General features: G+C 42.8%; 1 protein-coding gene and 1 long non-coding RNA gene across 2 annotated transcripts in view; one reads left to right on the top strand and one right to left on the bottom strand.

The window, feature by feature from the left end:
* The window catches only part of LOC146175535 (uncharacterized), a 36,475-nt gene that overhangs the window by 5,870 nt on the left and 3,097 nt on the right, over positions 1 to 27,508 (top strand). Inside the window, exons 2-3 of the long non-coding RNA XR_014701422.1 lie at positions 23,818 to 23,920; positions 26,246 to 26,368. This is a non-coding gene — a long non-coding RNA (uncharacterized LOC146175535). The remainder of the gene's footprint in view (positions 1 to 23,817; positions 23,921 to 26,245; positions 26,369 to 27,508) is intronic.
* Positions 532 to 26,678, bottom strand: LOC146175536 (cytochrome P450 3A8-like). The gene is made up of 6 exons (XM_084581925.1): positions 26,622 to 26,678; positions 21,750 to 21,939; positions 18,201 to 18,409; positions 13,185 to 13,370; positions 6,170 to 6,427; positions 532 to 1,392 (listed from the first exon to the last, which is right to left on the bottom strand). The coding sequence occupies exons 2-6, from the start codon at positions 21,850 to 21,852 to the stop codon at positions 808 to 810; spliced, it is 1,341 nt and encodes a 446-aa protein (XP_084438051.1). The 5' UTR covers positions 21,853 to 21,939; positions 26,622 to 26,678; the 3' UTR covers positions 532 to 807.

Below are 27,508 nucleotides of genomic sequence, written 5' to 3'. Positions count from 1 at the left end.
GTTTTGTTGCTGATTTTACAGAACGGATACATCATACGCACAATAACCGCCTCACGAGCTGAATAGTTTTTCATTTTCTGAAGCTTATCTGGACGGCACAAAAAAAAAAAAAAGAAAAAAAGAAAAAGAAATCTGCTGATAACGCACACCAAATTTTTACACCTAAGAAACGAATCAGTGTAGCTTGCTTTGTATGTCGAAAATAATTCTTCTCTAGTGTTTATTTTTGATATTAATTCTTTTTTTTCTTTCAGTTTTAGGGCGTTTATACTTGCAAGTTCACCCAGTGGTATCCGTGCCTATGTGCCGTATAATGTAAAATGAAAATTGCCTGCATTCGACCGACGGTTTAAATAGATGCGTTGTAGCATATGCCATAATAGGAAAATTGGGTAAACAATACATTATTAAATTTTCCCAATACCCTTCAGTCCCCGGTTCAACTGCGAGATTCACACAGTACGCATCAAAATAAAAAAAACTTGAAATATACGCAAATTATGTTTTGTAGAAAAAAAAGGCATTGTTTCATCCTTGGGTTTACCTCAAATTTTTTTATTCAATTTCTAACTGTTGTCATCATGCTGTTTAAACGTCTTGTAAAGTTATTTTGTTCGCAAGATCGCAAGAAGATTTTTTCATGGCATATAAAACGTATAATGTATAATTATTCATTGGTATAAAATAGAAATAAATGCGTGCAATTTTGTATATAGTGCACTAGGGTTGTTCAAATACTGGATTTATAAAAGGAAAGCTTCTTCGACGACGGCTCGCAATTGGCTTCATTTTACGCTGCCGAATGAGTTAGTTTGCATTTCGCTTCCGCACAAGTAGCTTGATGTCGGTCGCTGGGTGAATCAGCAACGCTCGGGCTTTGATCTTGATACCGCCTTTGTTTCCCTCCTCCTCTGGCAGGGCTAGGCGATAGCGTTGAACAATCTTGGTCACCATCATCTTTAGTTCAAGTATGGCAAAGCGGCGTCCAAGGCACTCCCGTGGTCCCAGGCCGAACGGAAGGTATGAACCCGGGTGGTGCTGGTGGCGGCTGGTGCTGGAAAACGCTCCACTGGGATCCTTAACATCCGATGTAGGCTGCACATAAAACCTATCAGGGTCGAACCGATACGGGTCAGGCCAGAAGTCGGGGTCGTGGTGAACGTGCCACACATGCACCATAATGCCCATGCCTGCTGGTATATGACAGCCCTTGATGGTTATGTCGCGGTTGCAGTTCCTGTCGATGAAGGATACAATGGGTGGATACATTCGCAAACACTCGCATAGAACAGCGTCCAAACGCCGAAGACTCTGCAGCTGTTCATAGTTCAATTCACTGTGGCCGTTGGAATCACACGACTCGCTTCCGCATCTTGTCTGGCTGTTGAGCAACTGAAAAACATGGAAATAAACAACTTTGAAACGCAGGGCGAGTATAATCTTTTTTTTTTTCTAGCCGTAATTATTTTTTAGCTGATTAAGTCCACACCAGCTGAAGAAGTGGATGTTCGCCATCTGCTGTGGACTTGTTTAGGGACAAGGACATCAAGGACACAGATTCTGCGGGAAGTGGGATTAACTACAACCAGGGAAGAGGACTTCGCTAAATGGCGCACCGACAACGATAAGAGCAGGAGCCTGCTCCGGTTCCTTACGGAAAATAATATACATGAGTTTCTATGGTATGCCTTGTGGCAAACTTGCGTACAAAAAAAAAAAAAAAGTAGCAATTATTTTGAGTGATCTATTTATTATCTATTTCTTTTTTCGATTATAGGACCTTTTCATTTTCAAAGTCACTCTATATCGGCTAACTTAACAGCTCATTCACATCATGCGCGAAGATGTCTGCGGCCTCTTTTTCTGCTTAATCTAATCTCAATCCGACACCGATGGCAAGTTCACGATGCAAAAGGACTGGCTACCACCTCCACGCGATCCCAATGACCCATACAACCACATCATTGGTAGGGTCGAACAGTGAACTCTGAGACTAAACATTGCACGAGGTGAAATCACCATACGTGCTGCAACAACGGGAGAGAATGAAGGAACAATTCTTCCTCCCTTGACCGGCTATGACCGCGGAATGTTTAATGTTGAAAGACGTGCCAGCCCCATTAGGCGGATATGTCCGCGTGAGGTTACTGGTATTCTCAACACACGATGGTGTCCATAACAATATTGTCGCAACAGGCGTTCTCTAGCTGCTATAGCGGCGAGTAGATCGACCGCATGCACAAGCGGATATCCAATTGTTGTAGGGCCTTTCCATCTCAGGTCGCCTCTGATGAGCCATTTCCTCGTACGCCACCACTAACGGATCTTCATGTGGAGCCATATATAAGTTCTTTCGTACCGAAATTGGCCATCAACTGTTCTCCGTACAGCGTTCCGAGTGTTGTCTCGCCACTTCGCTTTCAATTTAAAATGCATCCTTAGTCAAGTTGTACGCCAACTTGCGACTACATCTAAGGATGGTACTTTGAATTAACGCATATCTTTTCGCGCTTCCAATTGTATACCTAATCCCTTCACAGCACTTGACACCTCGCAGGGGACGTTTTTAGAGGTAGGGGAGGAGAGACGGTGCCATCAAAGAAGAGGGCAGCATAGTGCTACCGGTCACTTGTCGGTACAAGCCACAGGAGGAATTGTGTCGAGTCCGCCTCGCTACAACGCATAAAATGAGCAAGAAGCTAAACGCCATGCGACCTTTGAACTGCGAAAAAAAAAAGTCATTTAAGAGGCAGGGTTCAGATGCCGAGATTGTGAGACTGAAGACGTCGCCTTCATCTCCCAGTGGCCACTACCTGCCCACTTTTCCTTCATACGCTGAGCGAAATTGCTCACTAAACCAGGTGTTCCTGTCTACAGACCTCCACCATGCTTACAAACAAACAAACAAACAAACAAACAAACAAACAAACAAACAAACAAACAAACAAACAAACAAACAAACAAACAAACAAACAAACAAACAAACAAACAAACAAACAAACAAACAAACAAACAAACAAACAAACAAACAAACAAACAAACAAACAAACAAACAAACAAACAAACAAACAAACAAGGTACAGTCGTATGCCACCCCGTGGTATACGCAAAATGTACGGGAGCGGCACTGTGGCCAACCCTTTCAAAAAGCGGGTTATTGTGATGTGCAGGGGCCTGTTTGGCAGATGAATTATCCACGTGCTAGTGAGTATATCGTGAACCTCAGTGGGGAGCATAAAAGCAATGCATGAAAAAAAACTACGTATACGGCATGATGCGCCCGGATCCGCACCATACCAGCCGGAGAGTGGATTCAAGATGCACAAGCGAAGCGTTGCTGCTGACAAGGGGAAATGAGCAATGATAATTTTTATCTATTTGCAGTTTTCGCCCAGCAAATTAAACGCAGAACGCTTCAAGAATTTGATGCATACAACTACTTTCAGTCGAGTAACTGGATGGTGATTTTTCTCATTCGTAAAGAGCGCACGCAAACCAGATACGAAGTATTCCGCTGAAAACATAATTGCATTCTCGGATGATTGTTCATACCGAGAGGAAATAGAGCGTTGTTCGTAAGTATGAAGCAACTCGCTAGCGCCGATAGGCTGTATGTTTATTCTTGCGTTATTCGTTTAAATCAACACGCTGCGCACCAGTTGCATCTGCTCTGTTCGTGGGAGGCTATCGGCGTCAAAGTTCGTAATTTCTTCACGGGTATTCATGCTTACAGCTTGCATTACAATTAGAAGCTGCAGCGGCCGCACGCTGGTTCCGTAGTTATGTCGACTAAGCTTATTCCCTGCCGCCATGAAAGAAAACATGTACGTTCGGTACGCAGTACATATTGTACTTGTACAGTACAGAACTACACGAACATTTGGGGCAATTCTTTCAGAAAAATAATGGATAAATTTATATTTTAGAAGCAGTACAACTGGTTCAGAAATGTCGGTAAGGTATGCTGCAACATTTGTTTGCCGTAGTTTGTGCGGCATTTCTTAACATTCCAAGGTTCTGCTGCGCGGGCATCATACACAGTTCTGCTTTCTCTAACCCAGCAAGTGTAAGAAAGAAGTCATCAGTTTTCATGATGGCGAGTTTATATTTATAGCACAGCCTATATTAATACATGGACTTCATTTGTATAACGTTGTGTTGATGAAAAAGGCTTGCAGTGTGGAAGAGATACGGCACTTTACATGCAATGCGTATATTACGTTTTTGTAAGGCAGTGAGTTTGCTAATATTTTCAGCTGTTGTTGTTGCCCACACCTTACATCCGTAGTTGGTTATGGAAGAGAACAAACAGTGGTCAAATAACATGTTAACTGACGTAGGAAAATTAAAGCAATTTCGGCGCATGATACCAACTGTTCTGCAAAGTTTCTGAACTATGTAATTAATATGGTCCTTCCACGACATATCTGCTGCAAAGTAAATGCCGAGAGTTTTCACAGACTGCGCAAATTCTATTCTGGTATTGTTTAATTCAATTAGAGGAGGTTCAAAGTGTTTACGGTCAAGCTCTAGCTTCGCCGTAACAAAGTGTTTGCTGCATTTTCAGTGATCTGGCGTCGGTACCCAGTCTTCACGACTCACCGCGACGGTACTGTTTGCGACGACCTTCGTCCGCAAAACACCTGTTCAAGCTTACTAAACTTCGCTTACTGTGCCTTTCAGAACGTGTCATGGCGAAGCAACTAGTCAACATGGTGCTTTGTTCTTTTTAGAGCGCAGCTCTCTGGCGCCCGTTCCTGCCTTTCGCGGCGTCGGCGTCGGCCTCGTAACCAGCCCCGTCCCCCTTTCAGCCCCCCTTTCAGCCCCCCAGCTCAGCTCCACTCTTCCTCCGTGGCGGCGACCGCGCCTGTTATCGGATTTCTGCACGCGCTCTTACCAATGCTCGCCGCCCCTCTTCCTGCGTGACGGCGAGGGCGTCCCTCTTTCTTGCTTCATGGCGGCGACTCCGCACGTATTCTCTGATTGCTGCGCGCGATCCTGTCACACCGCTCACCGATACGTTACACCGCTCACCAATAAAGAAAAGAATTAGGCAAGGAGACACGATCTCCCAGTACTATTCACAGCTTGCTTAGAGGAAGCATTCAGAGACTTGGAATGGGAGCAGTTAGGGATAAGGGTAGATGGAGAATATCTCAGTAATCTGCGGTTTGCTGATGACATTGCCTTGCTAAGTAATTCGGGGGATGAACTGCAAATAATAATTGATGACCTAGACAGAAAAAGTAGGAAAGTAAGCTTGAAAATTAATATGCAGAAGACTAAGGCAATATTCAATAGCCTCGGGAAGGAACAGCAGTTTACATTAGGTAGCGAAGTACTGGAAGTAGTAAGCGAATATGTCTACTTAGGACAGGTAGTAACCGCAGATGCGGATCATGAAAAGGAAATAACAAGAAGAATAAGATTGGAATGGAGCGCATTTGCTAGCACTCGCAGATTATGACTAGCAGCCTACCGGTATCGCTCAAGAGGAAAGTATAGAACAGCTGCATGTTACCTGTACTCACCTATGGGGCTGAAACGTGGAGGCTAACCAGGAAGGTTCTACTTAAGTTGAGGACAAATCAGAGGGCTATGAAACGAAAAATGGCAGGGGTAACATTAAGAGATAGGAAGCGTGCAGAGTGAGAGAAATAACTCAAGTTACTGACATTCTAGTAAAAATCAAGAAGAAGAAATGGGCAGGGGCAGGACAAGTAGTGCGAAGAGAGGATAACCGATGGTCGCTGAGGGTAACAAACTGGATTCCAAGGGAAGGAAAGCGTAGCAGGGGGCGGCAGAAAGTTAGGTGGGCGGATGAGGTTAAGAAGTTCGCAGGGGTCAAGTGGATGCAGCTAGCACAGAACCGGGTTAAGTGGAGAAACATGGGAGAGGCCTTCGCCTTGCGGTGGGTATAATCAGGCTGATGATGATGACATATATTTCTCAGAAGAAGCTACAATGCTCGTATATACCATAGAGTGGAAATATTCTTTGATATTGAAATCATCTGGATCTGCGTATGCGAACCCTGTTCTAGCAGGCGAAACCTGTGTTGTGTGTTCATAGGTGCGCGCACGATATTGCAAATAGACGCTTAGTAGGATCAATATTCGCCTGAACGAAGGTAATAGAAAACGGCCGTTAGTGCCAGTCTTGTACGTACAGCGGTCATTTCGTCGTAGATCCTGTCCTGCTCCTCAGGATGCCTGGCCAGTTCGTACAGAATGAACCCCATCATCGTGGCCGTCGTCTCGTAGCCCGCCGCCATTGAGAAGAATGCGTTAGCCACAAGTTGCTTGTCCGTAATCGCCGGTTGGCTGTCGTTTTCCCCGCCTTTGGAAGACACCTTCTGGGCGTCAAGCATTAGTTGAAGGAGGTCTGGCACCACTGGTCGCTTGCCCTCTCGGCGCAGACGTATCACCTGAAGAAAGAAAATGCCGATGACAGCAATTCGTCAGACAGCTTACGTATTCACTAGCCCACGCAACCGTCTAACGCTGGAGATGAACTTGATGCGCTGAATTTAGCTCATGACCGCCTATACGGCGCATATAGTATTCGATGATCCCCCGCTTTCTGTAGGTAAAAAAGAAATACGTTCAGTTGTAAGTTATCTATTCGGTTTTATACTGGAATTTATCTAATCAAGCTTGCGCCGTTTCTGTAAGCTCCACTGTCGCCTAAGTTTCAACGCAAAGCTAAAGCAAATAGTCTGCACCTGTTATATTATTGAGCAAAGATCCTTGAGAATAAAGATTTTTTTTATGAACATAACCTCATCCAATTTGGTAAATCAGAGATGTGGCCAGATTATATGCCGTTCTTTTCGGCACATTTTTGAGAAAGCCCTTTGCTGCGCTGACACCTCAGTGCTCAATGTTTCAAAATAATGTTTCATGATAGCCATCCGCAATGAGCATGCATTTAGCAGAGCACTCAGGCAGTTGGTCAACTATGCGCTCCTTTATTTACAGCTGCCCGCTTCCTTGGGAGCTGAGTCCATTAGTACGGTAATGAGCATCGACAGAGTAGCTTTAGTTTACTTGGTCACCTTGACGCCGAAGAAATATTTGCTGAACACCTGCGTCGCTATGGCATTGTTAGTCATTTTAAAGCCAAGCGAAAACGACATTGATACCTAAAATTACCTTAAATGTTACATTGCAGTGAGAAAAACCAAGAAAGTTCACTGTAGAAAGAAACAGTGCAAAAGAGTAATGGACATAGAAAGAATACACACACTGCGCTTGTCGTCTTTGCTCTGTGTTATTTCCGTTGATCAACCAACACGTCCAAGCATTTACCCTTCTAAATTTCATCCTTTTTGGCAGCTTTTATAGGTGCAAGGGCGCAGAAAAAAGATAAAGAAAGGAGTGCAGTGACTTTGTTTACAGATTACCTAAGGAGAATCGGTGTCGAAGTAAGAAAAGTGGCAGCGGCCCTCCTGAGTGGCACCCACAATAACGGTAAGAGGATGAGAAAGTATATTACTGTGTAGCGAGCGGAAATAAAAGCATTCGGTAAAGAGGGAACAGCTCTAAGCTGAAAACAACATTGGAAAGAAACTAGAAAAGCTGTGAGAGAACCAAAGGAGTAACACGTGAAAGCTTATAGCTTTCCGAAGAAGTTTGATTAAACAAAGCTGGTAAAATATATAGGTGAATTTGCCGGCCAAATAGCAGCCGACATTGACATGGATGAGTGAAATCTGGCGCCGAGGTCCCACGCAGAGGATAAGAACATTATTAAGGCGAAAGCCTTTAATGGCTCATCTTTGTCGTCAGCAATAGTATTACGCTTTTGCAGCGACTCTGATATTTAAAAAAAAGAAATAAACATGTCTTAGCTCTGTTATGCCTGGATATACGTAGAGAAAAGCAGTGATTACCTCAGGATCAGAAGTTAATTTCTCCAGTCTTCTGCGCCGTTCGTCAGCAGCTAAACTCTCCTTGGCTTCCATGTCGAGCGCGTCTAAGTTCACCGGCGTTCTATAATTCGTTTACAGGAAAGGAAAGGCGCAGTCTCTGTCACTCGCGGAAAGCAAGAAGCGCCGAACGCCGGCGTTGGAGCGCACTCGTTCCCGCTTGGTCCTCATAGCTGACGGCAGATGGGTGACGTCACATCCCTGACGTCACCCTAATTGAGTGACAACTATTTTAGTCTTTGGTACTTTCAAATTGCGCGCCAATCGCAGTATCTGTCGCGCGGAAGTCCGCTATGATCCTCACGGTGCATAAGATTTGTTGTTCATGTATACTTCGGAAATAAAGGAAAAAAAAAAGGGCGTGGCACAGCGGTAGAGCGCTCGGCTGGGGATCCAAGGGAGGGAGGTTCGATTCCTAATGGATACTATTTTTTTTAATGAGGAGGAGTCGCACACCTTTTATCCGTTGCTAGGCAACGCTGTCAGAGCTTGGTGAGTGGACTGCGCATTTGGCCTTGGCTGTGAACACGGCACACGCGAAGCTCGGCTCTGAATCTCGTAGCGAAGCTTTTTACTTCAAGCTCATGCGACTCCCCTAGTGACATCACTCGGCGAGTTCGCGCATGCGCAGCTGTGGGCTCAAAGTGACCACACGCACTCTAGATCCGGTGTTGACTAGCCTAGTGAAGCTCTTCGCTTCAATAAAAAATGTATCCCACCGGGGAATCCAAACCTCTATCCCTCGGATCCCTAGCATAGCGCTTTACCACTGCGCCACGCCCCGGATCGTGAAACGCTCTTCATAACTCCCCTTGTCTACACTGAGAATGATAGCCAGACTCCGCGAGTGGCAGATTCTGCTTCTTTCCTTTCCTGTAGACAAATTATAGAACGTCGGTAAACGTTTTTGCGTTCAATGAAATGCTGGTTGTGTTCGTAGTGGGCTGGGACAGGTTGGTCACCGCCGCTTGCGGCGGGGGCTAGCCTGCCACCGAATTTTTATCTGTTCTAGGCCATCATTGCGCCCGCCACCGCTTCGGTGGTGGACGACGGCTGTTGTGCGGCGCGCGTCTTTCTCTCCCTCTTCCTTTTCTTTCTCCTCTATTTTCTGTGTGCACGAGGCAGCGGAGGTGCGCCCCGCCGGGGTGGTGCAGTGGTAAGACGCCCGACTACTGTGCCGGAGTACCCGGGTTCGAACCCGACCTCGGCGGCTGCGTTTCGATGGAGGCGAAACGAAGAGGCGTCGTGTGCTGTGCGATGTCAGCGCACGTTAAAGATCCCCAGGTGGTCGAAATTACTCCGTAGCCCTTCACTACGGCTCCTCTTTCTCTCTTTCCACTTTCACTCCCACCTTCCTCCCTTCCCTTACGTCGCGGTTGAGGTGTCCACAGAGAAGAAGTGAGACAGTTACCGCGCCTTTCCCTTCATATAAAATCAATCAGGCAGCGGAGGTGGCTCAGGTACAGAGCCAGTAGCAGGCCCGTCCATTTTCTTTTCCTTCTTCCTACAGCCACAACAACAACAACAACAACAACAACAACAACAACAACAACAACAACAACAACAACAACAACAACAACAACAAGGGGCGCGCGATGTACCGTCACGGCAGATCACGACTTCACAAGGCTGACCCCACCGGGCGTCCGATCCAGGAGTCTGTGCTCCCTTTTATTTGCCTCTTCCTCGAACGCCGCACCACACCGCAGAGCAGACAGAAGCAGACCCAGATGTCTAGAAGGCATCGCAGGCATCAGCAGCGTTTGAAATTGATTTACAGGATAGAAAAGACGAAGTAGAAGGCATTGCAGGCATCAGCAGGGTTTGAAATTGATTTACAGGATAGAAAAGACGAAGTACCTGTCCCAAATTCTCCGCATACTCATGTACCATGCCATAAAGGAAGGGAGGAACGTGAAACAGTTGTCACCCTCTTTACTGGAAGCATCATTGACCGCCACATTCGCAACAAATGCGTAGGTGAATGCGGTACTCAGGATTTAGCCTTTCACCATTTTAGCCGCCAAAGTGTCTGATATCTTTTTCGTTCCTATTGTGGACCTGGCGTTAGGTGTCGCTTATATAGTCTAATGTGGATTTGGGGATAAAAAAAAGCTTTTTTTTTTACCTTTTTATGGCCGGAATTTTTTTTTCAGAAGAAAAAAAAATATTGAATCGCTCGTAAAATGTCTTTCCGTTCTAGAAACCGAACAATGCTCAGATAATTTGCTACCGCAGAGCGCATTTTCAAGGCTTGTCACCAAACGTTGACAACAGCCGTCGAATTCAAACAATAAATTTATTGAGAAACGTTTGCCAAGGGCAGTCCACTCATTTATTTCAATAAAGATTGGTTTCGCATCATGTGGAAAGATTTGAGGCAGGTAGTATTCTTATCGGGAGAAGAATAACAATTACGAGACATTTTGGCGACTAAAGTGGGGAAAGTTGAAAGGCGGAGTTCCGCATTCCGCTATGCATTTGTTGCGAATGTGGCGGTGAATGATGCTTCGAATAATATGGCATGTAAAAAAAATACCATGTTGAAAAAAGAAATCCGGGGCGTGGCGCAGTGGTAAAGCACTGGACTGGCGATCCAAGAGACAACTATGGCTTTCGCCTTAATACCCTCTACATTATACATGGTGATCCTGTATGATAGCTCGAACCGAATTCGTGCAGGCGAATCCTGCACAATAAAGCGGCACATTGAATCGTATCTTGTACATGGTGATCCTGCACGATCCTGTAACTGCACAGTGGCATTTTGCAGGGCTGTCATTTCTCAATAACCGTCAGAAAATGTCCCGGGTGGCCTCGAACATACACATATTGGGTTTGCGGCCGCTGGTCGTTTTCTTTTCGTATTCTAACGCACTTTTTGTGTATGGAAACGTTGGGAGCTTCCATTTCCTGATCAAGTCGTACTTTCAGAGACAAAGTCTAATTCAGATCTAGCGAAGAAGAGATGGTGAAGTTGTAAGCATTTCACAGCGCCCTTACTGTAAGGGTACAACTGTAGGCACTTACAAAGACCATATGTCCAGAAAAAAAAAAAAAGAACTTTAGTTTGCGTGCATAGCTTCGAGTTTACATAATACGCCAACTCTAACACACCTCTACTGCGCCATTAGTTGACATATCAATAACACCCAACAATGAGTTGTGTGTGGCAACAATAATTGCACGGGGCACATCCCGGGTTGACTTTTGCTTCCTGCTAAGATATATTATACCATGCTATTGTAACTCTCAAGCAAATGCGCGGGTGGGGGCTCCGCCTCTGTTATGCAATTTTATGACCATCACTTCTCCTCTATCGAGAGACATTTCGATCACTTTGCAATTTCTATTTCTTTCCTTATTAGTTTAGCAACAGCGGCCTGACTGCAGTTAGGAAATCGAATTTACATGTTATTGCTGCGGCGTCCTCTCTACAACCTTTATTTGGGTCTTGATCTCCTAGAATTGCTATTCGAACAGCTGTTCCTATTGCTTAAAGAGGTGTCTCTTCTGAGGTTCCTGGCGGCACGTGTATTCTACAAATTTTTCGGCTGCTCCTGGAAACAAAACTTTGCCTCAGAACCCTTGAGAAAGCAGTTTAGATTGCAGTGTCAGGCTGTCTTTGAGCATATGCTGAACGACAAACTAAACGGCTTTCTGAACCGGAATACGTGGTATCTGTTGTGGTTTCAATGGCAAAGGGCGGGCTGCAGATAGTCTGACATTTATAGAAAAAAGACATTATAGCTCCGAACAGATGCAAGAAAATTGCTGTCATGCTACATATTCTTCAGAAATCTCGCAACGTGCTGAAAGTTAAAAAACGCGTGGACGACGACGTCCTCTGCTCGGGTGAAGCTCTCCAATCTATGCAACAATACGAACCCGTGCAATAGAAAAAGTGGAGTCATACATAATTCGCCATAATAAATGCATATCGGGTGCCGCTGTCCTCTGGACGGCAATACGTTATGAAGACCTACAGATGCCTAAGCGTGCATGGCCGTGCACGCGGAAATGAGTCTACAACTCGTCGAAACAAGCCTTGTGGGCCTCTGTTAAAAAAAAAGTGCTCTTCTGACTCGACCCAAAAATCAATGTATTCGAGAGATTATCAAGGCGATCAAAATTGTTCGTGCAGAAGAAGGGTGTGTAAGGGGGCCGCCACTTACACTGAGTAGGCGGCTGTTTCTGTCATGTATGATGTACAATTTATGTTGTTTTGTTACCTTCCCAACTTTCCTTTTTTCTGCTGGTGCTTAGTCTTGTGCTTAAGGGTGGCATATTCAGCAAAATGAAAAGTTTGAAATCAGTGCTCGTTCCTCTGTATCTGTCGTCGGCTTTTTCGTGAACTCTTCGCGCTGCTACGCGAGAATCACATGTGAGTCTCCCCTACGATTTCTTCAAGTTCTCCAGCCAACAGAGAGGGAACCATGATATGATTGACCAATGACTGATTATGACCTATCGTGGTGGTTCTACACTAACAATAAACAGTCGTTGTACTCGGGGTGAGTAGCCGAGTGCCTTATCCCCTGAGAAACCACGAAGGATGCTTTCGATTATTGTAGTTAGGTTTGTGTAGAATTAATTAAAGCTCTGCCATTTGACCCGGAGGCTTCGGAATGGCTCCATAAATAAGGTTAAAATCGTGGCCTGTGTGAGCAAGCGCACCGTTGCACCAGAGCCGATCGCAGAGGCCACGGGTAAACCTCCACCATTTGACGCGGTGCTCCCCAGATAACGCCACATGTGCAGCTAATGCTGAAGTGCACCTGGTCCATAGTCACAGAAAAGTTGTGTTAGTTATGTATTGTGTAGAAAACAGCAGTTACTCCGAATTCAAAATAAGCAACTCGAAAAAAGGCGTACGTTAAAACTATAATTACTTTAACAACGCGATAACCCTTGCCAAAGTTTATAAGTGCATTAAATGATACGTAACGATCAGGCCATGGAGCAACCGCTTAAGTATGTGTGATGAATCTGTGCATGAACATTGGTCATAATTCTGGGCAAACTTCATTTCGGCATTTCGTACTAACCTAAAGACTGATCCCCATCTGCCCCACTTTGTGGCCAGTCCGTGAATGAAACAAGTTTGGCATACTTCTGCATTCATGTTAGGCGGGCAACTGATGGTTGGAAGACTTTCGGCAAAATCCAATCGCAACACACACACACACACAAAAAAAAAACGCATTGTGTCAGTTTCTGAAAAGAAAACACCGGGGCGCGGTGCAGTGATTACCTCATGGAGGTCATCGATGACGCGATTGAAGATTTTCCCGTAACTGCTGCGCTTGAAGCACCACTCCAAGAATGATCCCAGACCTAGAAACAAGACTGCCAGCACCACAACGGAGTCTTGAATGCCATCGGTGATTTTCTCCAGGTGCTGAAGTAATTCATTCTGCGGATTCCGCTGACAGTCCACCTGCGGGGCAAGAAAGGTCCCACTATATGTGTGGACTATTCTGAACTGCGTCTTATGCGCGCAACAAATAGTGCACTTTCAAGAACACTCATAAATTAACACTAAATAATATACAATACTTTTTCTCTGAACAAGCTACTTCAGGTAGCCGCTTTATTGCCTCAATTGTGGAAACGACTCAAAAGCGCCTAAAAATTGCATATAACAAGTAGATGAAGATGGCTAGGCAATCACAAAGAATCCCGAACACGGCTTGACTGGCGAGCCTCAGCCCATAAGCCGAAATTTCGACAAGAGGACGTTCCTTGCCTAGCCAAAAATAAGTCCTTATGTTGAAACGTTGGCGTGTGAACTGAGACTCCAATCTCAACCCTTGTTCCGTCTCCTTGGATATTAAGGATAGCATGGTAGATAAGAACACAGAAACAAGGACTGTCTGGGTTCCAGCGTGTGTCAGGGGTATTCAGTAGTCTAATAGTACGCAGCAACAAGCACTACTGGGTCTCGTGTTTGAGCTGTCATTATTGGTAAAAGAAATAGATATTGGTGCATTAGCGATATGCCTCGCGTAAACAAAGGTCAGAGCCCTTTAATGTTACGAGCTTCTTATAAGTCATAAGATTAATATGTGAGAGCTGCAAAGAAACTGGCTTTGTAGGAATGACATTGCTTATAATTGTCTCGTGTAATGAGCTGCTGCAAACAAGTAACTGGTAACGAAGCATGGAATTCTGTTTATTAAGCAGGAAATAGTGACGCCGCGTATGATAATTTCATTGACGTGTTCAAAACTCTCTATGACGCAAATTTTCCGTTAACACCAATAAAAAAACCAAAACAAGCCCGAAAACCTTGGCTAACGGGAGAACTACTGAACATGATTAAACATAAAAATGCCTTGTATGCCAAATTTGCAAAAGATAAGAATTTAGAAATATTTGCTGAATTTAAGTCTTACCGGAACAGGCTTACTTCTAGATTACGTGCAGCAAGAAATGCATATTTTGTTAACATGTTTTCTGATGACAGCGCTAAACGCACTGATGTGCTTTGGCGAAAGCTTAATTCCCTACTGCGTCCTGGCACTCAAGAAAGTATACCTGATACATTTATGCATGAAGGAGAGGAACTTAATGGTAGCGCACTGGCTGACGCCTTAAATATGTTTTTCGTACGGCAGGCTGACCACTGCGACGGTTCTGGAAGTGATAGTGCATATGACGCGGACACGTATCTATCCCAGTTTATGGGCAGCCAATCGCTTTTTCTCCGTCCTACTGATTGTGCCGAGGTGTCCTTTTGTATTCAGTCCATCAAAAACAGTAAAACTGAGGATGCATGCGGTGTGCAGCTCCTTCCCGTAAAGCACGTACTTGATTTAATCTGTCCCGTTGTCACTTTTATATATAATTTAATTTTGTCTACAGGTGTATTTCCTAGGGCAATGCAGATTGCACGAGTGGTTCCAGTACATAAATCTGGAGACCGAAACGTGTTCTCAAATTACCGTCCAATCTCGGTACTGCCAGTATTTTCTAAAGGCATAGAAAAAATATTGCACATTAGAATTACATCATATTTTTCTCGACAAAACTTTCTCTTAGACTATCAGCACGGTTTTAGGAAGCATCGATCAACAGAAACAGCCCTTTTAACGCAAAAAGAAATTATCATAGAAGCATTTAGTAAGAAACATGTAGTACTAGGGATCTACATAGATTTTTCAAAAGCATTTGACCTGGTAAATCATAACATCCTTCTTTCAAAATTATACAGATATGGTGTCCGTGGAACACCCTACGCGCTACTGAAGTCATACCTTACAAATCGAAAGCAGTACGTAGAAATAAATAATGTTAAATCTTCTTTGCAAACTATTTACACTGGCGTTCCGCAGGGAAGCATACTCGGGCCGCTTTTATTTCTTATTTATATTAATGATATGGCACACTGTACACAGGGCGTAATTTTTAACTCCTACGCAGATGACACCACAATCTTCTTGTCCGGGATCACGGAAATCGACATTGAAGAACGAGCAAATAGCGCTTTAATTGACTTGGATCGCTGGGTGAAAGCAAATTGCTTGAAAATTAACACGAGCAAAACAAAAGCTGTGTGTTACTCACCGAAAGGAAAACATTTAACAGGTAGCATAAACATACGACTAGGAACCGAACAAATTGAACTTGTAGATTCGGTAAAAGTACTCGGAGTGGTATTTTCGAGCCACCTGACTTGGAATGAACATATTGACCATATTCAATCGAAAGTGTCATCAGCTGTTGGCGTCATGGCCCGAATAAGATATCTTCTACCTCCTAAAATCAAGCTGCTATTATATAATGCTCTCGTGTTATCCCTTTTCCAGTACTGTAGCCTAGTTTGGTGTACCACAGGAATAACTAATTTATCAAAACTGCATGTATTACAAAAAAGAGCCGTCCGGTATATCGCTGGTGTAACCTATTTCCATCCCACCAAAGAGCTTTTTTCCAAGTATGATATACTTTCGGTGTTCCAGTTATTTGAGTATAGACTTATATTGACTTATAAGTCTCACGTAAAATCAAATAGCAGTTGTATAATTTCACTTGCAGACATAAAAGAAAATCCTGGAAGCAGACAAACTCGACATAAAGAAAAATACCTTGTTCCAGTACCTCGCACATACGCGTATACACAGTCACTGCATTATACTGTACCCAAATTGTTGAATAGGCTACATTTTGCCGGACTTGACCCAGTTTGCGTGTCGAACCACGATGTCAGCCTCTATTGTCGAGGAGAGCTGTCATGAATTTGTATATATATTTTTCTTTTTGCATCATTGTGTACCATTGTTTTATTGTTTTCTGTATCAGCAATGCTTTCCCACTTCTTTCCTTGTATCTTTGTGCTGTATTTTATAACGTTCCTTCGTTCGTACAGAAGGAACTGTACAACGTTTTACCCGTTTTTTATTTGTATAAACGTGTTTAGCTATAAACATGTGAATTGATTTTTTCTCCTGTCTGCTGCTCTGCCAACCTTGTAAGGGGGCCAGGACCCCGTCAAGCTGTTTTTACAGCTTTTAGTTCTGGCCCCTCCTTTTCTTGCTAAAATGAAATAAACTTGAACTTGAACTTGAACTTGAAGTAATTGTGAATTGAACTCTCTTTGCAGTTATACCACCGTGCATTCTTTCAAGCAATTGCAAGTGGTATCTGGGGGAAATTCACAGCCTAACAACAGATTCTTTTGAGCTTGAGTTCAAGACACAGATGCTGCAGCATAGGATAGAATTGTAATAGTTGTTGTCATCAGTTATCTTTAGTAAGCTACGGTGAGAACCAGGATAAAGAGTGCGCAGTGTGGGCTCCCTGTGATAAAGCGTTAACACTACCCCCCCCCCCCCCCCCCCCTTACTCTTTCATCACAAAAGGAAATCTGTGAAGGTGTTCCTTAAGTATTTAAAGGACCCGGGGTTGAGTTCAAGACTTTAAGTTTACGCTCTTATAGATCCCTGGGCATGCGATAGTCTCCTTTCCTTGGCGCTGTTTCTTTCCTTTTTCTCCCTTTGTTCCCATCCCCACGTGTAGGGTAGTATACTAGGCATCGCCTGGTTAACTTCCTTGCCTTTCTATTCTGTTTTTTTTTTCTCTCTATTTTTCTAACATGGCAATATTTAATCTGAATAAAAATTTTGTGGCACTTTGGACAAGTAAAGTGCGATAAGGCGAAAGCCTTTGTTTGAAACTTTGCTGATTCCTGGGTTTACTGCATCTGCTCTGTAGGCTGTGTGGGGTGGCGTTCGAGGAAGCGCCAAGTGAAAGGCGCAACACGGATGCCTGAATCGGTATGACTGATAGCGTAAGCTACCAGCCAACATATAAAGCCCCGTTTCAACCAAGCCGTATGAGTGTGCCTGCGTGGCCTAGTGATAACGTGAATGCAATTAAGGGTCTTGGCAGGCTGATTCTGATATCATCCTCCCAAGTGAAAGAAGAGGCCCGAGTTGGCAGTGCCTGCCAAACGATAGTGCCCTGTGATTGGTCGAGACTTCTATGGCGTCATCCCCACCTCAGCCAATCAGAGCGCCGCAAAAGCGTGACACTTTTGCTGACAACGATGAGCCATTAAAGGCTTTCGCCTTAATATATTTTCCCCCCTTTTTTAAACATGACGTCACGTCAAACTTGAGCGTTGTGGTGCATTACAAATTCCCGGGCGAGGTCGTGTTGCTTTGACGTCATAGCCCTCTCGACCAATCGGGGTTTTTCGCTCTTGGCCATTGCTGCCGACACAGGCTTTTTGAGGCAGGACATTATCAACACTGTCGCGTTGAAAACGGCCACGGAAGAGGAGAATGACAGCCCTGTTGTCACTTGTCTTTCTCCGTCCGTGTTTCTGCTTGGTTCGCCGCACTGTATGTCGGTCAACTGTACTAGGATATAATTAAAAAAAAAGAGCAGTCCCTCAATAGGGGCCGTGGTGCACGATGTGCTTATTGCTCTGCTCTAGATTAAACGGAATCATTTTATTTACATGTGGTAAACCAAGCAGACTGGGGCCATTGAACTCTTTGAGCTTACACGTTGGTATGATGGTTAGGCATTTATTTAGGTATCAATAAAATCTTTACGAGGTGTCTACTTTATCTCAGAAGGATTTGCAGTGACTGTAATGGCAGTCATGATATTTATTCGGTTTTAGACCGGTTATTCTGTCAAAATGTGCAAAATATGGCTCTGTAAATATCTTGTCATTTGAATTGCCTTTTCGAAAGTATTGTAATGGCCGCTGTGATGTATACCGAGACAGTGAGTTCGTCTGTGCCGACATTCTCACCTGCCAGGCGAGTGCGCACTTTGCGATGACGTCTATGCTGCATCCCTTAGCGATGCTTGTTATGTCGGCGGGTTTTCCCGTGTCCGCCACCTCGTCCAGCAGCTCCAGGGTCACACGTGCACAGCGGGACATGGTGGGCATCATGAGCTTGATCTTGGCCGCCGTGAAGCTGCCGTTGAGCACGCCCCGAACACGCTTCCAATCATTCCCTGCAGCACGCACGACAAATATGCTGGTGATTATTGGATCCCTAATAGCACTCCGGTGGTTTGGTTTTAGCGCTGTACGCTTAGTTTAGGCGGGCACCGGAATGAAATCAAATACAGAAAACACTGGTGCTCGATACAGCTACTGAGTAAGCAGCAGAAAGAAACAGAAGCACATAGCAAAAGAACAAACACTGCCTAATTTGTAATTTGAGCTGAGATCTGGAGATAACTTTAAACTGCCCTATTTTGCACTCCGGCAAAACAATACAACTCTTTTTTTTAAAAATACACAGCGCAAAAAACATAGGACAAGCGAGTAGACGGGAACAGCGCTATCAACTGCATGATTTATTGAAAGAACACGAATATATACAAAAATGCTCTGACAACCAAGTACGCATGTTCGCAGATAAAACAACATTTCACTTTAACCAGTTTCGTCAAGATATGAGATTTCTCGAGGATGAATGATAACAGATGGGGTGCTTACGCATGTGTCAGAATTCTTGTGAATGAGATAGGCTTCTTTTAATTCTCGTGTTAATTTCTCTCTGTGTTTGTACAACACTGAAGTTTCTTTATACAGGTATGGAGTGCAGGTCATGTTTTCTGCGCCCATAAAACTAGGCAGCATTTGCGCTAAAGTAGACCGAAAAATAAAAGACAAAAAAAGACGTGGAGGCCGGGGGGGATGCCAGGTACAATATAATGTAGCTTTTCTTCCGTGCACAGAAGGAGTGGTATACAGAGTGCCTTTTACTTGCGGAAAAGATTACATTGGTCAGTCAGGAAGGTGCCTTAACATAAGGCTAAGAGAACATGAAAACTCCCTAGAAAAAGCTCCGTCATCGAACCTGGCACTACAGCACAAGGAATGTAGCCAAAAGCCCCCATTGCATCCTCCTTGCACTCCCCTGTTCAAAGAAACTTCAGTGTTGTACAAACACAGAGAGAAATTAACACGAGAATTAAAAGAAGCCTATCTCATTCACAAGAATTCTGACACATGCGTAAGCACCCCATCTGTTATCATTCATCCTCGAGAAATCTCATATCTTGACGAAACTGGTTAAAGTGAAATGTTGTTTTATCTGCGAACATGCGCACTTGGTTGTCAGAGCATTTTTGTATATATTCGTGTTCTTTCAATAAATCATGCAGTTGATAGTCAGCGCTGTTCCCGTCTACTCGCTTGTCCTATGTTTGTTGCGCTGTGTATTTTTAAAAAATGAAGCACCAACTAGCTCAACTCACAGTTCCTTTGCAATACAACTCCTTGAAGGCCTAGTGAGATTCCGTATCTTTCCTACATCGAATGAGCTATAGGCAAAGATGGGACACAGAAGTGTACGGCGTGGTAATGGGTACTTCAACATCCCGAAAGGTGGTACTCCTGGAACTGCAAACTATAGTTGTCAGGAGTCCGCAGGCTGAAGATGGAGTCTGGATAAGGCAATGTGCACGTATACAGCCTAAGACCCATTGCCATGGAGACATTTTTGTAATATACACCACCTTCTGGCGTACTTACTTCACTCAAAATGTGAATTCGCACATCATTTCACAACCTTATCAAAAGAATGAAGCTGCGACATTCCACACGTTTCACATTACCTCAAATTTAACATTAATGGGCACGTAAATATTCGGGATCCTAATTTATTGCAAGGTTGAAAATGACATATCTTCCAAAGCCGGAAGAATTCGATAGTCGGCTATGGTAATAAAAGCATAGGGGATTTTTAGAATTCGTGCAACTGTCTTAAATTAGTACTGTGGTGATATTACGGATTTAAAATAATTGAATAAATTCAAAGCGGAAATGAAGCCACGATCTTCGAATTTCGTGTCCGGTTCTTCCACTAACTGAGCTATTGCTACGGCTGTTCAGGCGTCTACGTTTGAGTAATAATGTTGCCTTTAACCGAATCTTGAGTGTGGGCTGCATGAATATCCAGCTGCGCTTTCAGGGGGGCGCCATTTCTCTCTGGGGCAGCATGTTGAGCGCAGTACGGCGGCGGTCGTTTTTGATGAGAAGATTTCGGCTAGCGCACAACGTTTAGCACATTTTGTTTTTTGTGACTGCAGGGTTGTACCAGAGAACATGGCAGATGTGAACCAGACTAATTTCTGTTAAATTAAATCGTGTTTTGTAGCTAATTTGTCCAAAAATTGAACACCTTTTTGGCAGCCATTCTTTCGAGCAACGAAAATAATAGCAGATTCCTTAGCAATTCATTTGCTCGGGATTTCATATTACGAATACTTTTTCCGAAGGTCAGGATGACGTATTTCCAACTGTACGAAAGCCGTAGTAAAAAAGCTGGGCAGCACAAGTGAAAAAGTCCCAGAAGAAAAGATGAGCCATAAGCTCTGCGCCGCTCACTCGTGGCTCTTATTTCTTTTTTTTTTTTTCGGGGAAATTTTTCTTGGCTTGTGAGAATGATAGTGTGCTTTGTAACTGCACATACATACGTACGTACGTACGTACATACATACATACATACATACATACATACATACATACATACATACATACATACATACATACATACATACATACATACATACATACATACATACATGCATGCATGCATGCATGCATGCATGCATGCATGCATACATACATACATACATACATACATACATACATACATACATACATACATACATACATACATACATACATACATACATACATACATACATACATACATGCATACATGCACACATGCATACATGCATGCATGCATGCATACATACATACATACATACATACATACATACATACATACATACATACATACATACATACATACATACATACATACATACATACATACATACATACATACATACATACATACATACATACATACATACATACATACATACATACATACATGCATGCATGCATGCATGCATGCATGCATGCATGCATGCATACATACATACATACATACATACATACATACATACATACATACATACATACATACATACATACATACATACATACATACATACATACATACATACATACATAAGAGCATCTCTGAAAACATTTGCCTCAATATATCGCAGAAATGTGTGAATAGTTGTGCTCAAATTTGGCATTAAGGAGTACCGTAATCAACCCTGCATTTTTTCTCAGTACCTTGCTGTATTCTTTCTCTGCTTTAAGGATACGATGCATTAACACAGTGTTTGTGAATGGAGCTGTAAGACCTATTTCAGAAGTTTTGCAGGTACCAAGAAGAATAAAAAGACAGGTATCAGAAAGAGTAAACCGTGAAAGTGACAATAATCAAAGAAAGAAAATTCTAGGGGAAATTCTTACCTTTGAGGCAAATGACGCTGCTCTTCATCGGTTCAGGTTCCATTGGCCATTGAGATCGATCTCGAAACACGGAACACTCCTTAACGAGGCACTCCCTCACCATGTCTGGTTCAGTGATTATTACGTAAGGGTTGTTGCCGATAAAGATGCCGAACACCTTTCCGTACTCCTGGATCCATTGTCCCGTAATCTGCTCGACATTGTAGAAGAAAGAGAATAGCGGAACTTCAAGTTTTGAAGTCATAAATGCACTACAAATGTGTCTAATTGATCTTCAATTTCCAGCAAAGTAATTGTTTGGTTGGGTCATTTTGTTTCCCGGTGAGATACAAATTCAAGCAAGTCTGAATCGACACAATGCCTCCGTATTTGTAGAGAACTGGAAATGAGTCCATAAATTTAGGGACTTGATTGTAGCTGGCAAATTATTTTATAATCTATTATAAAATTTGCAGAGACAATTATCAATTATCATCGAGACAAATTCTTTTTCTCGCAGAGAAACGAACAGACATGCTGCTCTTCATTGCGGATTGGTTAAAGAGAGCGCTAGGAGGGAAAAGAATGCCGCGGAAATATTTTACAAAAAAGTATCTTAGATAATTAAAAAATGGCTGACTGCCTACATCAAGGGGGTATTAAAATGTTTTTCAGTTTGTCACGTTTCGTTGTTTGGTGTAGTCGAATATCCAGCACATGAGATGCCAAACGTTCAATTCGCGACAATAAAGTGAACGGTTGCGCGGGGAAGCGAGACATCTTATTTTTAAGAGTATTTATGTTAGCATGTACACGCGTTTTATCATTACATCTATCCCTCTATAATCACCTCTCCGCTAGTCCATGCACGCTCAGCCTTCCAATAGAAATGTGGCGGACGTTCTCACCTATGAGCCACATTCACCACAGCTTGGATTGTTTGCTTTTTCTTTGTGATATTTTGAACTGCTTGTGAAATTTGTATATAGACGCAGTGAATGGCGAGTGATTTCAGATAACGAAGAGGTATCTGAGAAAGTCATCGATTAAGTGTGGGTGCATGCAATATAGATGTTATAACAATGGGACGGTTAACTTTGGAGCCTTTTGTTTTGGTCAAAAGATCAGGCATGTATATTTAATCTACAGAAGCAGGAGAACGGTAAAAAAAAAAAAAAAAAATCATTCCCTTTCAAAACTGACCCTCTTTAAAGAAAATTTAGAGAAGGAGAAAATTATATTCCCTTTAAAAAGCCTAATATTCCCTTAAATTTATGCCATTATTTCAACTAAGTGCGATCTGTGGCAGGAGGTTGTGTGTGAGGGGTAGGGATGGTGAGTTTGGCGTCGTCGCAACTGTCACTTACAGCGTTTCGAAAGCAGCTCGCCTGCGGCGAGAGCGTCGCCGCAGAGCACATGACATGAAAGAAAGACTCCCGCAACGCGAGAGACTGCCTCATTTTCACTTTGTAGTTCTGAACTGGAGAAGCGTGCCAATATCAGAGGAACTTCGCTCCATGAATTATTAATTTGAAAGAGCGGTTTTAGACGAAAATTTTTACAAACAGCCAGCATGTATATTAAAGAATATAAAATTACAATCTCCTTCTGTGCCGAAGAAAACTGGAGTTTAGTACTAGTATTTAAAATAAATGTTTCCACGGGGCGGCAGCTAGGAGCGCGAAGTTGCAAAGTTTGGGTTTTATTATCTCTCGGGTTCGACTCCAGCTGTCTCGATAGTAGCGATACCGTCAAGGTAGCCGTGTTGTTCGCAGTGCAGGGCAGAATAAAGAAAACTAAAAGGTCGAAATTTTCAGGACCTCCACTCATACATAGCCTGATTTGCTTTCGAACATAAACCCCATATACAAGCCGCTATGCTAACCTTATTAACAAGTTTGCTTATAGTACTTGCCAGTCTGGTATCAACATTTGTAAAGAATGGATCAATAGACCATCTTCTGCATTTAAGAAAGCAGTATATGTCATAAGGTTGTCATACTTTTTGAGAAGAAGAATGATTCTTTTTTGCTGGTTCTACCGGGAAGATTTAGTTATAAAGATTTATTCACAATTCTGACACCACCAGATTTCATGAAGACCTGGATCATTGACTCTACCGCTTTAAAATTGAGCAGTGACACGGCACATCGGATACAACCTACTCACCCCGAGAGCATACATCGAGTGAGGTACGGTACTGTCCTACACTCACTGGTGCCAAGCACTTCTAATGAACTTACCTTTGCCGTTCTTTATATTGCACCTGGCGTTCCTTCTTCACGTGCTTCTATAGTGGCGATCCCTATCATCTTGTACGGCCTCGTTATTAGTGGCTCTCTGCGTTCCCAAAGCAGGTCTGCCTACTGTCCTCCGCCCCAGTTCAACCTCCAAATTTATGTAAGTTTCTAATACAAAACAACGTTGGCAAACATCAAGCCTACTGATTATCCGAATTAATTCATACTTGTTATGTCCCCAGAACTCCAGAAGTTTTTAATAGCTGTGGTCCTTTTCGTTTTCTTTACGGTTCACTATCTCTGGCTCTTCAAGCCGTTTTCGCCATCTTTTATGCAAATAGCGAGGAGCCTTTACAGCACTGTGGGTAAATACGTTTACGACTCTACATTTTCTCTTCAAATATCCATCTTAGAAACGCCGCAACTTTCTTGAGATGATTGGAGCATGCACTAGAACAATTGTACAATCATTGTTCTGACATATACATATACATATACACACACTAATATATATATATATATATATATATATATATATATATATATATATATATATATATATATATATATATATATATATATATATATATATATATATATATATATATGTATATATATAGAACATCACTCGTTCGATTCACTAAATGTAACTATTCTCCAAGGGGGCTTCAAGAACACTCGAGAACGTGAACAGCGTGAATCTTATTTTATTCACAAATTTAATGCCATTCAACAGGCTCTTAACGAGAAACCTAGGACCCTTTCCTTTATACATGCTCCCCAAACCAAATAATCTTCAAATCTATTTAAAATGGTTTCTCTCTTATACAAAATTATTATTCACTTATCACCGAAGACTTCTAGCCTCCTGAGTTTTCGGTTAAATGATAATTGAAGAGAGATTCAGAGGTCTAGCTCACGCTACAGTCTCTCGGCCGCTTTCCTTTTTTCCTTTTTTTTTTAGCAATGAAAGGCGAGGCCAGAGGGGAGAGGTTGGAGCGTTTCCGAATTCCACACATCGCTGCTATTGACCCGTTCTGTGGTCCGCACTGCGAAGCCCGGCTAAAAAAAAAAAAAAAAAAAAAACAAACACGAAATACGACGGGCTTAGTGTTCAGTGGACTCAGAGGTGACTATTCACTCCAACTCCGAGTGCTAAGCAGTGTTCCCTCACGAAAGCCCGCGACCGCACACGCCACATCCCCTACAACATCAATTTGACCTTACACTGACCGAAGAAGCCACCACGCCCTGCGTTTGTCCGTGCGCTCTTGTTTGTTCTTGTCTCGAGCGTCCCCCAGTCCTCAAACCCGCCCTCCTTCCACATTTTATCCCTCCCCTTTTTGTCTCTCTCTTTTTTTTTTTTTTTTAATTTGTCGTGAACCGTCTTTACTCCTGGCTGCTTTATTGTTTTGTTTGTTTTGCAGCTGTGACTCTTTAAAAAGGCATTCCCAAGTGATGTAACAGTCTTGATAAAGGTCGGGCTCCGACCAAAACGTCGACAACAAATAAATGTGTCTCTAAGAAGTGCCCACTCTCATATATATATATATATATATATATATATATATATATATATATATACAAGTGAAAAATTGCTTCATACTCTTTCCATGTTTATTTGTAGTCGACGTTTCGGCAGGAGCCCTGCCTTTCTCAAGACTTGAGAAAGGCAGGGCTCCTGCCGAAACGTCGACTACAAATAAACTTGGAAACAGTATGAAGCAATTTTTCACTTGTATGTAACCTCTAGCAACCAAGTACGTCTATTTACTTATGCTATATATATATATATATATATATATATATATATATATATATATATATATATATATATATATATATATATATATATGGTATGATGGGGTTGATATATCAGTCCCGTTATGCAGAAAGATTCCAATTCTCTCCTCTGTCACCTTGACATCGTTAACATATCGCTCAATTTTAATATCCGTTCAATCTCCCTGATGTCAATCATTCATAGAAGTGGCTACAAAGGATATCGCTGCTTAAGTCCCCTTCTAGCTGCAACTATTGTTTTAATATTCAAGCCTTGAATTCCCACTTCACTGCTATGTTATCCTTGCAGATAAGTGTAATACTTGATGGCTGTCTCTACGAGCAGTTATCATTCTTTCACTCTTAATCTGGTAAGCTCGCAACCAAACAGCACGTAATACCCAGAGAGACGATAGTCAATCAAAGTACTCACCTTGATTTGATCCTCCCTTAGTTCAGACAAATTACCGCTGAAAAATCTCCCTTCTGGTCCAGGAATGCCAAGCCTCCGAAAGATCCGAAGTTGGCGCTTTCTTTTGACCACCCAGGGTAAAACGACTCCCACGATTAATACTAACACAAAACAAAGCACCCAGCCCGGAAGCATTATGAAGTGTGGTAAGTATATTAGGCGGGTACCCTTGTAAGGAACACTGCTTGATGGGAATAGAATGGCTCCTCATATGACTCTACAGATTCTGAAATATAGTGAGTGAGCGCAGCTAAATTCATATTATGTGGCCTTGGAGTGCTTTCTCAATTGCACGCCGAGGAAATCTTAACAGGTTCTTAACCACTGGATGCAACAACGTCATCGGACAGGCGACTGTTTCTTTAGAGTAATGCAGGGCGAAACAGGTTTAATCCTCACATTTCTCAAGAGGCACGTGCATTCCCCCTTTCTATTACCTGGCCACCGGATCGGGAATATCCTGCGGCAAGAAATGAAGCAAACTATCACGTGGACGGTTGTGCAAGTCATTAGCATTCGATCGTCTCGGCTAGCTTCTACAGCGCCAGCAAACTGACTGGAACATGCTCTTTCTTGCTGTTATAATGATGCACCTCAATGACCGCGCTTAGTTTTTTCTCTACACTTATAAGTAGGCGGCATTGTTCGTCTTCGCTGCCAACATCTAAGTCTCCGTTAATTTGTTTTGAAATGCGGAGAACCTTTCCAGTCATGAGAGGCCTTTTCTCACCCTCAAGAACAATGAAGGTCATTACAAATGTCCAATTTTTTTTCCTGTGCCTTTCAATTTCTACATCTTTACGCTGAACGCGGCTTCTTTGTGGTTGGGCCATCTTTGTGGAGGTGTAGGGATCTAAATAATACCACTTTTAAATTTTGGCGCATACTGACGAACATTGAAAACCTGCTGAATGGATAATTCATTGAACAATTGCAAAATTTAACAAGAATCCCAGAGATACACTTAGGATACCACAAACTTCAATGCGCTATAATTTCATGAAAGCAATGGTGCCTGCATTGCCATTATCTAAATATAATGAGCAACCTTTCGTTCCCACAGAACATTATATTCACATTTCCTGTATGACCTTATACCTCGTTATTATTTGGCGACAATGTAATTCAGAAATATCAGAAAAACAATGTACTAAAATTGTCTCAAAGAACGAAATACAACTGACTGCACAGAAACTCATCGAGTCATTGTCATGTTACGTTATCTGCAAGCACGGCCATACGGTCAGAAATTAGTTTTCAAAACACAAAGTTGCATGAACAGCTCA

Source organism: Amblyomma maculatum, chromosome 10 (genome assembly GCF_055883805.1).
Source record: "Amblyomma maculatum isolate TAMU_Amacu chromosome 10, ASM5588380v1, whole genome shotgun sequence".
Taxonomy (NCBI): Eukaryota; Metazoa; Arthropoda; class Arachnida; order Ixodida; family Ixodidae; genus Amblyomma; species Amblyomma maculatum.
This window is presented reverse-complemented; position numbering and strand designations above follow the sequence as displayed.

What these genes read in the sequence shown, in the direction of transcription:
- LOC146175536 (XM_084581925.1), bottom strand. Translation starts at nt 21,852, where the DNA reads ATGGTGAGGGAGTGCCTCGTTAAGGAGTGTTCCGTGTTTCGAGATCGA. An exon ending in CAGCGTCATTTGCCTCAAAG is followed by an intron (nt 18,410 to 21,749) that starts GTAAGAATTTCC and finishes TGCGTGCTGCAG; the next exon opens with GGAATGATTGGAAGCGTGTT. An exon ending in TCTACGACGAAATGACCGCT is followed by an intron (nt 1,393 to 6,169) that starts GTACGTACAAGA and finishes CATGTTTTTCAG; the next exon opens with TTGCTCAACAGCCAGACAAG.